The sequence below is a fragment of the Porites lutea genome, chromosome 10 (assembly GCF_958299795.1).
Source record: "Porites lutea chromosome 10, jaPorLute2.1, whole genome shotgun sequence".
Classification (NCBI taxonomy): Eukaryota; Metazoa; Cnidaria; class Anthozoa; order Scleractinia; family Poritidae; genus Porites; species Porites lutea.
Window position 1 is genome coordinate 32,724,380 of NC_133210.1, and position 12,269 is coordinate 32,736,648.

The 12,269-nt window shown below is 38.1% G+C and overlaps 2 protein-coding genes across 2 annotated transcripts; both read left to right on the forward strand.

Moving 5' to 3' along the window:
* Positions 1-317: 317 nt before the first annotated feature.
* On the forward strand, positions 318-2,435 carry LOC140950544 (uncharacterized). The gene is made up of 2 exons (XM_073399785.1): positions 318-464; positions 1,267-2,435. Exons 1-2 carry the CDS (start codon positions 318-320, stop codon positions 1,555-1,557), a joined length of 438 nt encoding a protein of 145 aa, XP_073255886.1. The 3' UTR covers positions 1,558-2,435.
* Positions 2,436-5,280: 2,845 nt separating this feature from the next.
* LOC140950402 (tektin-1-like) lies at positions 5,281-9,814 on the forward strand. The gene is made up of 5 exons (XM_073399620.1): positions 5,281-6,195; positions 7,239-7,309; positions 7,742-7,885; positions 8,158-8,380; positions 8,721-9,814. Exons 1-5 carry the CDS (start codon positions 5,554-5,556, stop codon positions 9,075-9,077), a joined length of 1,437 nt encoding a protein of 478 aa, XP_073255721.1. The 5' UTR covers positions 5,281-5,553; the 3' UTR covers positions 9,078-9,814.
* The last annotated feature ends 2,455 nt before the right edge of the window (positions 9,815-12,269 follow it).

Consider the following 12,269-nt stretch of genomic DNA (forward strand, 5'->3'; position numbering starts at 1 on the left):
TTTAATAATGGAGATAATGATATGGAATATGTTATTTGTGTTACGGTTCTACATAACAAGCACCCGGCCTACAAGCCACATTTACATATAAATTCAGATGTCCCGTTCTTTTCTTTATCACAGCGTATCTTTTTTTCTCTACTTCAAAACAGACTGCTAAACAATTTTTTCCTCCTCTTTTATTGATTTTAATTTAACAGTTGTCCAGCCCCAATTTAAGCTCCTCATCTCAAAGACAAACAAGCGAAAATGATGAGACGGCGAACATTTCAAGAGATAGCAGCAGCTTGTCTTACTCTGTATTAAGCGGCCAGCAGATGGCTAAAAAACCTTTGTATGGTACACCAAGAACCTCAACACCAGAGCCACGAACATTTGTGAGCCCAAGACATGAAAAGCAAAATGTCAGCGGTGTTTATCATAAAGACATCATATCAGAAGAGTCAACAAGAAAGCAGCTCTATGTAAGTTACACTGAACTGTGGTAAGTCGGGTCCAATTATCACCTAATGCAGTTATCATCTAAGAAATATAACAGGAAAATTCATGAAAAAGATTTAAAAAACATTGTTATTACTAGTCTGTTGGTAATTACGGAGCAGAAGGAATGCCTTGATAAGAATCCATTAGGACTAAATGTAAAGGCAAAGACATCAGGGAGGCCAATAAGAGAGCTGTAGGGGTCTGTAAATGAATGTAAACACAAAAGAAAAGAAAAAGAAAAACACCCAAAACATGGTAAAAATAGCTGCTGAAGAAACAAAGCTTAGACTTCATTATAAATCAATGACCACCATGGGGCAAAGGACTACAATGCAAATAATTTCGCTGCGCGTCCTGCATCGACCTTAAATTTATTTCACTAAAATTTAATACATTCTTTGCATTATTTCTGTCGCTCCAGCTTCACAAGAGCTGTCAACTGTTGCTGTCTTCGTCGGCTGTGTTTAGATGGAACTAGATGGTAATGTGATCGGTTAGCTCTTTATTACTGAGTTTATAGAGTTCTGAGAGTTCAAACAAAGCTCGCGAGCACGTGCGAGATGGGATTCGAGAGCACGTCGCTTTATGGCAAATATACTCGGCAATTCAAGTTATTGAAAGCTAGAAGTACGCTTTTAATTTCTTTAATGATTTGGACATTTTGTAGGGACATTCAGTGGATAAACTTTCCTTCTCTAGTGCCAAAGTCCCCTGAGGTCGCTCTAAAACTTTCTCTTTAATCTAAACAAGAGCTTACTAATGCCTCATTTCTTTCTATTTCAGAACTCTGCATCATCAAAGCTTGTTTTGACCCAAGAAAATCTTCACCGTCCGATGTTACAGTTTAAGACAACAGAGATGGGTTCCTATCGCGACAAGACTGGCTACAAGTCGCGGGAAGACTTGTACTTTGATATTTTGCAGCGGATTGAAGACTTGAGTTGGAATTATCAAAAGCTGGAGACAGAATATGACTTCTTAGAGAGATTCAAAGACGAACACAAAGAGGATCTAAAAAAAGTTAAAAACTGCAGCAGGCATCTTAGAAACAGAGCTGATCTTAATACATCTTAAGGAGTACATCAAGGAATTTGTGTTTTGATGCTAAAAACTGAATCTAAACATCGCGTTATTTTTTTCATGAGCCCTGTCTTTCGGAAGAATGATCGACCTTGTTTCTTCTCAAATGTAGCCTTTGTTGTTTCCTTAAACTGCAAAATAGATTTCAACCACCGTCTTTTATATTTGTTGATATCGTATACAAATGAATAATTCAGTGATTTAATATTTTCCATTTTCCTTTTTAATTCAGGCACAAGCAGAGAAAGTCAGGTTTTGGGACACATTGCTGTTATAAAAAAGATTTTGTTGAAATAAAAAAATAAATTTCTTTAAAGATCGCAATAAACTATGATTGCTATTGATATTCAGTTCATCTAGCCTGATTACAGACGCAACTAGAGCTAAAGCCAGCGGTTTCAAACTGGTACTCAGCTTACCACTTTTTACGAGTCCGATCACGAATAAGTTGGCTATGGACGAGTGGAGGGTTTATAGGGGCCATATGCGTTGTTTTCAATCTCTTTCAATCTCAATCTTCTCTCTGAAGAGTCAAGAAGTTGCCCTTGGGCCTGAGCTATAAAACAAACTTTGTTGTTTTAGTGTACAGCCTAGTTCATTAGCTAATTAACTTATTATTATTAAGTGATAAGCATTGCCTGGTTTGGCCAAAGAGTTCTGTATGGTAGATTGATTATTTCATTAGAATGAAATTAGAATAGAGAAGATTACGTCACAATCCGAATTGGAGAAAGCAGAGAACGAACAAAATCACATTTTAACGCTGAAAAAGGATATACACGTACGAAAAAGGACCTCTGTGCTAATTGTAGGTATGACTGCATGATTACATGTTTTATCGGCTTAGTCTTGAAGGTATAGCTGGACTGCGGCCTGTCATATTATTTCGGTATTCTTTTTTTCCAAACAATGTAAACCATGTGCGCGCGCAGTTGGTGCCGCCAGTTGACAAAGTCAGTCCTAGATTTGGGGGAAAACGAATGACGTATAAAAAGTTAGGTTTGAATATCAGTGAAACATTCGTACACACGGCTGAGCATTGTAAAAAATTAATTTTTGCAACTAACGTCCCAAACCATTAAAACAACAAAGTTTTTAACACAACTAAAGCTGAAAGGCGCCGACCACACTTTCTTTTCTGAAATTTAACTGATGAATAGTAACAGCACAGAAAGTTTCACCACCTCAGTCGGATGAAATGTATGCCGGTTTATTACGGGGCCCCACCACAGCCGTTTGTTTAACTACGTTGATTGGTAATTGGAATGAAAGTTAATGCGACTGTTACCGGTATATGCTAGGCTTAAAACATTTAAATGCTGGACTTGTTACTGTTATTTATAGTTTGGAATCGCAATAAGTAATCTCACCCTAGATTTGTTGCCAAGCAACCATGGCATGCATCTCCCGCGCCATATCTGATGCTCATGGTCAGTAGGGTCCGCAGTGCTATGTTATTCAGGTCGCGGTGAGCTGATATATCAGTCTAGTCAGTCTAATTCAACTTTGTTAGAAGGTACTTTTAAAATAGCCTACTCTTAGTTTGACGAAACAAAGTAAACCGAATAAGTCAATGAGAAATGAAACCTTGCTTTTTTGTGGTTGTCTTCACTATCTGACTGATCAAATATTTATAAAGTCGGTACAGATAAAGGCTTGACACCTAGATTACGATATTTTCGGACGAGTCAACTGCCGGTCTCTCGCTCTCTTTCCAAATGACTGAACCACGGGTTTAAAAATCTTTTTTTAACTCTTACTCTAGCTTTGACTTTTTTCTCACGAATTGTGATTAGGCAACAAGAAGTCAAACACTTACGTACAAAAAAGACAAAACTTAACTCGGCTGAAACTTCATGAAGTTGACGCGATCTTCGCGAAGTTTAATACCGTAAAGTTCCCAAAGTAACGACCGCCCCGAAAGTAGCGATAATATTTCAAATATTTCAATACCGGTTGTCGCTTCTTTCCTCCGAAAGAACCGACTTCAAAAGTGTTTTCCCTTCTTACGTAGAAATAACGGAAATTATAGTTACAAGCTTTACCAAACTGATTCGAGATCCATTTTTAAACGGTGACAATAAGTGATTTTGTTTTTACAATTGTCGCGATTTTGTTATCGTAACTCAGTTCGTACGGGCCGTGTATGATACACGTTTTAGCTGCCCGAAAAAGTAGCGACCTCCTGAAAGTAGCGACCCTCCGAACGTAGCGATACGAAAAGGCTGCTAAATCCGAAGGTAACAAGGGTTGTTACTCTCGGAAATTTACGATAATCTCAGTAACCACGGAAACCGAAGTTCTCAGTGCTACCACTGTTAACAGACAATTTTGAATAAAATCTTATTGTAAACCGGGAGTAGCCTCTGAATTTCTCCCATAATGACTGTTTACATCACAAAAGTCAAGTAAGTCTAATTTAACTTTTTTTGATACATAGCTTTGATAGTGGCAAAGAGATAAAAACGAAAGCCATCATGACCCAGAAAAAACTTGCATCGCTGGAATGACAGTGAAAAAGATCTATATTCTCGTAAAATAAATGCGATTTTGTGTTTTTATTTGGTGTTCGGGATTTATAGCTTCAGTGCGTGCAAAAACTTTGAAATTCATCTAATTTGGGTTAACACTTAAGTACAGCAGCCTAGGAAGTCAATAAAGTATAATTTGCGATTGAACAAAGCAAGGGATTAGGCGGATTACTGAAAGAGAATACTCCAATAACCAACAGAGCATAGAGCCTTTGATGCATATTCGGAAACAACAGAGAGTGTACTGTATATTTAAGTCCAAGCAAGTTCACTCAAATCATCATTAACATAGCCATGGAAAATTAAATAGATCTCTTTCTTTGTATTGGCTGCTAAGAGAAGTTTGTTTACACCAAGTCACACTTAGTAACAGTCTGCTGTACTACAGATGATATGTGATATGAGCCAGTCATATAAGGGGCTAAAAAAACTGGAACTTATTTTCTGCTCGACCAAGTAATATGGTAAAAAAGAAAATCTGTGGATGCAGTTTTCTCTTTGATCCAGTTTACATTTGGCACTTGTTTCAGGAAAGCAGGTTTCTTTTTTTTTTTTTTTCAGTTTTCTTTTTTTTTTGTGGACCGTTCAATAACTCAGCAGCAGCTGCAATTGTAAAAGAGGTATTTTTAGCCTATCATAATAAATGTTAACCACAAACTGTGATATGGCTTTGCATGTGAGACTGAAGACCCCACAGTTAATGGAATGTTTAAAATTTAACAACCTCCCATTTATTTCCATGTCACCTGTCTAAGTGAGAGGCAGAGGCAAGTAACTAGCTTAAATTTGCTCAAAACTAAAAATACTGTTAAGAAAAAAGTCTGATAATTTCGCAAAGCATTTAATAATAGCGTTTTCTATCGCATTTCACACATAAGCCTGACACTTTATTTTGAATTGAGAGCTTCAGAAAAAAGCAGTGAGTAATTTACACATTCATAGTATGCCTGCTTTTGCTAATAATTCATCTTTTCACTGTTAATAAAAAACTGTAATTGAAAACCAAGGCTATTAAGAATTCATGATTGTATTATATTTCCATGACCTAAATACTAACGAAATACGTAAACGTTCTGCACCATTCTTTTTCTTTCTTTTTCTGTTTATTCTTTTGGTTCTCACAAGATGTAATTTCTCTCAAATCGTTCTCGTCTCAATCAAACAGACGAGCACGTGTCTTTTCAGACGACCGGAAGTAAAAGTATCAAGACGGAGGTCTTCCTTTGAGCCAATCAGAAGACAGCTGATTGCCTTCTACACCAATAGACAGTCGAGGGGTGGTGTGGCTGGTTCGTCACTAAGCAACGGGCGACGACGCCGGATATAAAGCGATTCTGGTTACACTAAACAGACATATTTTCGCCCTCAGCAAGAACAACTTGTAGAAATTGTTCGAAAATCTACAAGTTTGTTGGCGTAATTTTTCGAGAAGAGGTTGGCGCTGTCTAACACGCTCGATATGACGCAATCGTTTGTGGAAACAGCTAAATATCTGTCGTCCTCGACCTTCGATCCTCCGCCATATCTGCGGCCTTCCGGTGGACCTTACGAAACAACATACACAGCTTCGTTTCAAACAGGCAGACCGTACACATCGCCTCACACGTTCAGGCCACTCTCAAGATCTTTTGAATTCCCATCTAAGATCTTAAACGGTTCATCTTCTGGATTGGAACATTTGCCATACACTGCTGTGACACAAAGAGCCATACATAAGTATACACCTCAACAATGGAGAACCTCGAACGTTTTGAATGTTTCATCTGGTGAGAAGGAGCGAGCAACTGCAGAGAGGCTACGGGATGAATGTTCGCGTCTTCGAACGGAAACAGCTCTTTTAACTCATAGAACACAGACGGACGTGAACAAGAAGCTGGAATATCGCATTAGTGACATTACATACTGGAAGACCGAGTTGGAGAAGCAGCATGCGGAAACTGTGGCTGAGATCAAGGCATTACAAGCGTTCATCGGCCGCTTGGAGAAGGCTTTAGCCGCTACTGAACGGCCTTTGAACGTATCTAAGCAATGCTTGGAATACAGGGAAAGGAGAGTCAAGGTCGATCTTGTGCATGATAATGTGGAGACACACATAAGCAAGGTAAGATGATCTCTAGTCAGGTCTATTGCTGGCGCCAGCAACGCGTAGAACCTTGTTTAATCAACAGCTGTTTTTTTTTAATTGATGCTTTAGCCACACTTCTTTTCCCTTATTTCAATAATGATTTAAGCACAAGTGGGAAAGTTGCAGTTTTTGTCTGGTTTAGCGTTTTAATATGGTAAAAAATTTAATAAATGCTCAGAATAGTTGAATAGAAGTGCTGAGTTTTGCAGACGGTCTTGTTCGAAGTCCCTGTGTTTATTGGGTGACAAAAATATTTAATTGTATAGCACCGGAGCAGTTAAAAATATTGGCGAGATTTCGGTAACAGAGATCAATAGTTTATTATGCTAATTTAGATCCTCTTGGAAACCGATTTGTATTAAGTCACATGAATAATTTTGTTTTCCATTCACTTTGCCCTCACAACAGCGTTATCATGACTAAAGTGTCACCGGATTGATTTTTAAAATTCCCTTCATTTCCGTGATAACGAAAGGATCCTAAAGGCGCTAAATAGTTATTCTCGCAAAACAGGGGGAGACTTAAACTTGTATCCATTTTTCTTCTGATTTAGTAATTAAGCGTCACTAACGCTGACTATTGTTTATACAACAACGAAATGTGAACACAAATTCTCTTCTTCGACCGAAGCGATAGCTTGACCTTATTTTTCTTTGTTATAATTTCCTAAACATATATTTATTATAAGGACCCTGCATTATAAAGTTCTGTTATTTTTACTCCTAATTTTGGTAATTTTTTTTATGCTTTTTTAAATTTGCCAAACAATGTGGTTGTTATGACAGCCAGCTATTCGTGCGTGAAATGTTTATATGTATACTTTTTACAAACTATACCGAAACGTTTAAATATAATTAAATTAACTTTCCACGAGTGTATTTTTCTTGCAGTGTATAGAGAAATTCAAGTTATAAAAAACGTTCAGTTTGACTCTCATACAAAAAGAAACACCGCTTTGTTTCGGGTAAAAATAAGGAAACTCAGTCAGCAATAGTCTTCACCATTGCTTTGTTTTTTAGGAAGTGGAAATGATTGAGAATGTGCGCGCTTTATTGAAGAAAACAATGGACCAAGCCCATGAACAATTGTGGTAAGTTCTTTTCCTCTCCTTTGGTGCCATTGACACCACGTGCTATGAAAGTAAACATTTCTGATAAGCCTTCAGATTTCTTTTTACATTTGTTACGTTATTATTTACTGGTCTACTAGTCTACCTGACTAGCATTAAAATTTTAATCTTCGTCTGTTGGAAATTTAGACAATTGTTTTAAAAATTTGCTGTTTAACCGCAATTCAACTTTTTACAATATGTTGCTTAGCAGTTTTAAACGTTTTCTCGTTTAAAATACGGTACACCTGAACCCCTCTCCCTTGCTTGATTCTATTGAGAATGTGCTACGAACTCAAGACAGGTTCTTTTCTGGGGTGTCTAGTCTGAGGTGGTTTCCTTGTGAATTTTTAAATAATCTTGAATTATAAACACCTGCGATTAACTATTCTATGCTTTCCCACAATATTTCAGGTTGCTACGCTCTGCTAAAACTCTGTTAGAAAAGGATCTTGGCGACAAGTACGGGTCCCTCCAGATAGATGGCAAATGCTCTACGCTGAACAACTTCTCCAGGGACATTCATTTTGCTCCTCATTCAGTCACTATTCAACAACAGTAAGCTTCATGTGCTCATATCTCCTCCAGTGTGCCTTATTTATGATTGTGTGAAAACAATTTTCAAACGTAAAAACACCTACTGTTAATGTCTAAAAAAAACCCTTTTTTTTAAGGAGGCCGAATTATTGTACAATGTTATTTTTAAAAGTTACCCCAAAAAACAAAAGTTACAATTTTTAAAACATCCATTGCAGAGATGTAGGCTTTTTTTCCTTTTAAATCGAGTTATTTCTAACTGTATCATTGTCCTTCGTTCTTTGTGATTTCAGTTCCTTCACTCCTGATGAATGGGAAGCGTACTCTTCAGAGAACATTGCTAAAGCTGAGCGAGAGCGTAAAGCCTCGGTGGCTTTACGATCAGAAATCAATGGAATCCTCATGCAGACCTATGTTGATCTGAGAAACATCTTTGAGACCGTTAACAATGAGTTCACCAAACGCATTGAAGAGACGACTATTGCTAAAAAGTCACTTGAGAAGGAATTAACAAAGGTAAAGTACTTGCTCTGAGTCTTGTCTTTTTTTGCCTTAAGCATTTTAGCCTCTTCTAAGAAAGAAACACTGGATTCCTTCGAAGGGCAAGACTGACAGTCAACCAGAATATGATGTTTTTTTGTGGAGGAGCAAAGTCCTGGAATTGAGTGTTCACGCTTGAAAACCCTGGAATGGAACTCCTGACTGCGCTAACTACAGCGCCCAGTCTAAAGAATCTAAAGGGCTGCTGCATAAACCCACCCCTTTGGTTGAGATTTTTTCCGTTACTGTTCAACATTACTCTGATTAAACAAGTATTTTATTAGGTCCTAACCCCAGACTTTCTTTCTTTATTAAGGTTATGGATGAGATAGCGTCCATGGAAAACAACATCCGCGATCTCAAACAAGCGATCGCGGACAAAGAAAATCCTCTCAAAGTTGCTCACACCAGATTGGACAAGCGTTCATTAAGACCTAATGTGGAGCTGTGCAGAGACCCTGTCCAGTACCGCTTGGTCGGTGAAGTCGGGGAGATCACCGTTTCTATTGATCGCTTGCGCATGCGTTTGGCTGAAGCTGAGGCCTCTTTAATGGCGTTACTTAGGAACAAGGAACGTTTGGAGGATGATATCGAGGTTAAGACCAACAGTCTGTTTATCGACCGCGATCAGTGCATGGTGATTCGCCAGCAAGTCCGTCATATTTCTCACTAATGACTTTGGAAAAGTGAATGATGAAAGAGAACATAAGAGGGCACTGTTTTAAAGATAAAGTTGTGTCAATGTTGAAAACAAAATTTATTTTCCATCCGCACTGACAATTTTTTTTACTGAAATCAATGTATCTTTCGCTAAGTTTCTTGCCTGAGAAATATCTGCCGGAATACAGAAAAATCGAGTTACTTTACTACAGAAGCACTGGTTGGCACACTCATTTCCATAAGGCAGCAATAAAGTAGTGTATAAAGTGTCTATTTCAAGCCTTTTATAATTGCTTTATAGGAATCAAAGAAACTAAAACGAATAAGGTTCAAATAGGGTTCATCAGCTGTAAAGATACGTTGGAGAAATTCACTTTTCAGGCCACCAGTGTGATAATGCACTAAGCATGCACAAATGAGAACACGTCACTACTTAAAATTGCAAAGTTATGAGCTGAATGTTTGGCGTGAAAGTGAAGTGAAAAGCTGTATGAGTTTGCAAAATAACATTTAAGAAAACACTAAATCGGAGCTTGAAAATGTGAAAGCTTGGGGCTTTGAAAATGAAAGGGAAGATGGGACTGGGTGCTTGATTTCAAACTGAAGGGGTAACCTCGAGCGAGTTGAGAAAATGTATTTTAACTTCTTTTTCAAAGCGCCTTGCTAGAAATCGTATATTGAAATTATTCAGTACGCTGGTGTTAATATATTCTGTACGAAATCGTGAATAAATCACTTTTTTACAACTTACTTGGTAGCAATTCTTACTTCTTCTGTCGAACGTAGCCACAAAACTAGCTGTAGAGACATGAAACAGTATGCAACTAAGTTTACTGAGAGAAGCCGATACTAAATAAGGACTCTCACCCACCCTCCCTCACCAGCTGGAATATGGAGAGGAAAGTCCTGTGCGGCTTCTATCCTGGTCTGCTATCACATAAGACGACATGCGAATTGCAAATTCTACGTTCTGGAAATGATCCAACACAGAAGTGGAAGAGGGAAGTTACATTCGTTACGCCAGTCACATTTTGATTTTAATTTAGATTATTTGATTCTGATATTTGGGTAAGTTCTTGTAAGCTCGATTCCGCCTTGATTAGTACTAAGGTCACAGTAGGTCATATCTCTCCTCCAGGCTCCAGGCGGCATAAGCAGATTGGATCTGGGGCGAACAGAGCAGGTGTTGCCAAGCATGACACCATGTGACACTTTTCAAACCACCAGGTGGTAAAACATGCTTAAGTAAGAACGGAAATGCAAATTGTAACTGGCTGAAATGAATAAAAGCATTCTCCTTTGCTTAGATTGTGGTCTGGAATCTATGTGCGTTTCAGCAGCCGACCATCTCAGTGCCGCCGGTGCCGATCTCGTTTTTCGGTATGCATCATTAAATAAGGTTATGAAATTCATGATTTGGTAGGCAAGTTGAGGACTTGAATTTTACATAGGTAAGATTTACTTGTTACGTTGATTTAAAAATATAAAGGATTTTGAATTGCCTTTCACTCTTCTCAAAAATGCGAATTAGTTCTATGCCACAAGTTTATCACAACGGCTTTCACTAGGATTGCTTCAACTTGTTTCTGGTTAATTTTCGTCTCGATTTTCGTAGTTGATAAGAAATTGCCATAGAAGGAAAACAGACTGGCTTTTTTTGTATTTTGACTTGTGTTTCTTTAAACTCGATAGTTTGCGAGGGTGTCTGTGATTGTTAACAGACAGTTCATGATGAACCGGTCCGAAGCCTTAACTTTGTTTTCGTCGTTTTCACGGGAGAGAAAAAAACTAAAAATCAAATTGTTAGTGTTCAGATGATACCAAGAAAGCGAAAATTAGATTTTTCTTGAAGCCGCGGGCTTATATTTCTTATCGAAGGGTTCTTTCTGTTGACGAAAAATCTAATCTATGTGTAATATCTGCAATTACAATTAATAATCTTGATCACTGAGTTTATCAATATGCTGATAGGGCGTAGGATGTCATATTCAGCTTCGTATTTCCATTTATACGACCAATAGATTACACCATTTCTTTCAAGAACAGCACTAAATTTAATGATGGAAAGTATTTTCGGAATTATCACCGGTACAGAGAACACATTATTCGCTTCCAAAATATTGAAAATCTCTGTTAGATCATAACAAAACAATCCGCGGCTTAGTCTGCCGAAATTGAATATATATATGTTTTAACATTATTTTTTCATATATTTCTGGCAGAAAAGTAAACTTTGACTTTCTCCTCTTGATGTTTTATCGTCTTTTTATAGAGATAGTTCAAGTTGGTCAAGTTTTCCGTATTTTGTGATCGAATTAGCTTTCTGTCTGACACAGGCAGACCAAAGTGAGATGCAGACTGACCAATTAAACCGATTAAACGGCGAACAGACTCGTGACTGGATCAATCTAAATTGATTTTCATTTTATAGAAAATGAGATGAATAGCATTTTCAAAAAATAATAAATATAGGAGCTAACTAATATTACTCTAAACGAATTCCGAGTGATCTGGGAGCCTTTCTTAAGCTCCTGGTCAGAGTGGCTGCCGCTCACATCAAACTCAAGCCAAACAATTTGCAGCGTTAACTGTTTCGTCCTATGTCGATAGCCTTGGCGTTGCGCATGCGCTTGTAGTGGTTTAAACGCTTCTGCTGGTTTCCAACAGCAACAACAAAAGCGACCTTCAGATCCAGCATGGGGACAGGCTACCAATTGCCAGGAACGGACGAGCATGCTCATGTTCGTCTCGCCTAAGTCTCCTTTACGCTGTTCAGGGTGGAAAGCCAATACTTCAGTTTTTCTTATTTCTCGTCCATCTTATATGGGATTCGCTCCCCTGAGCCTTTAGATTGAACTTTGAAAAAAAAAAAAAACGGCTGTTGATAAAGCGCACACAATGTAAAATACCACTGATGCGACAGCCCGTGGTCTCACGGTACTGTCGCAGACTAGGCGTGAATTAATCACAACTTCCAGTGTGCGCCATAATGTCCCAGCACTTCAATCTTGAACAAAGTAGACGGATAGTTAAGATCACCCTTTCACCAAATCAATGATGGGAAAATAACGCGTTTTGGCCTTCACGCGACTTTCATCCTTAATTTCGCGGGAAAAGGGGATTTGCTCAGTTCCCATTTTGTTTTGTCCGAAATTGTTGGTCACTATTTTTTAAGTTTTCATTTTTTTGTGACGCTTTCATGATC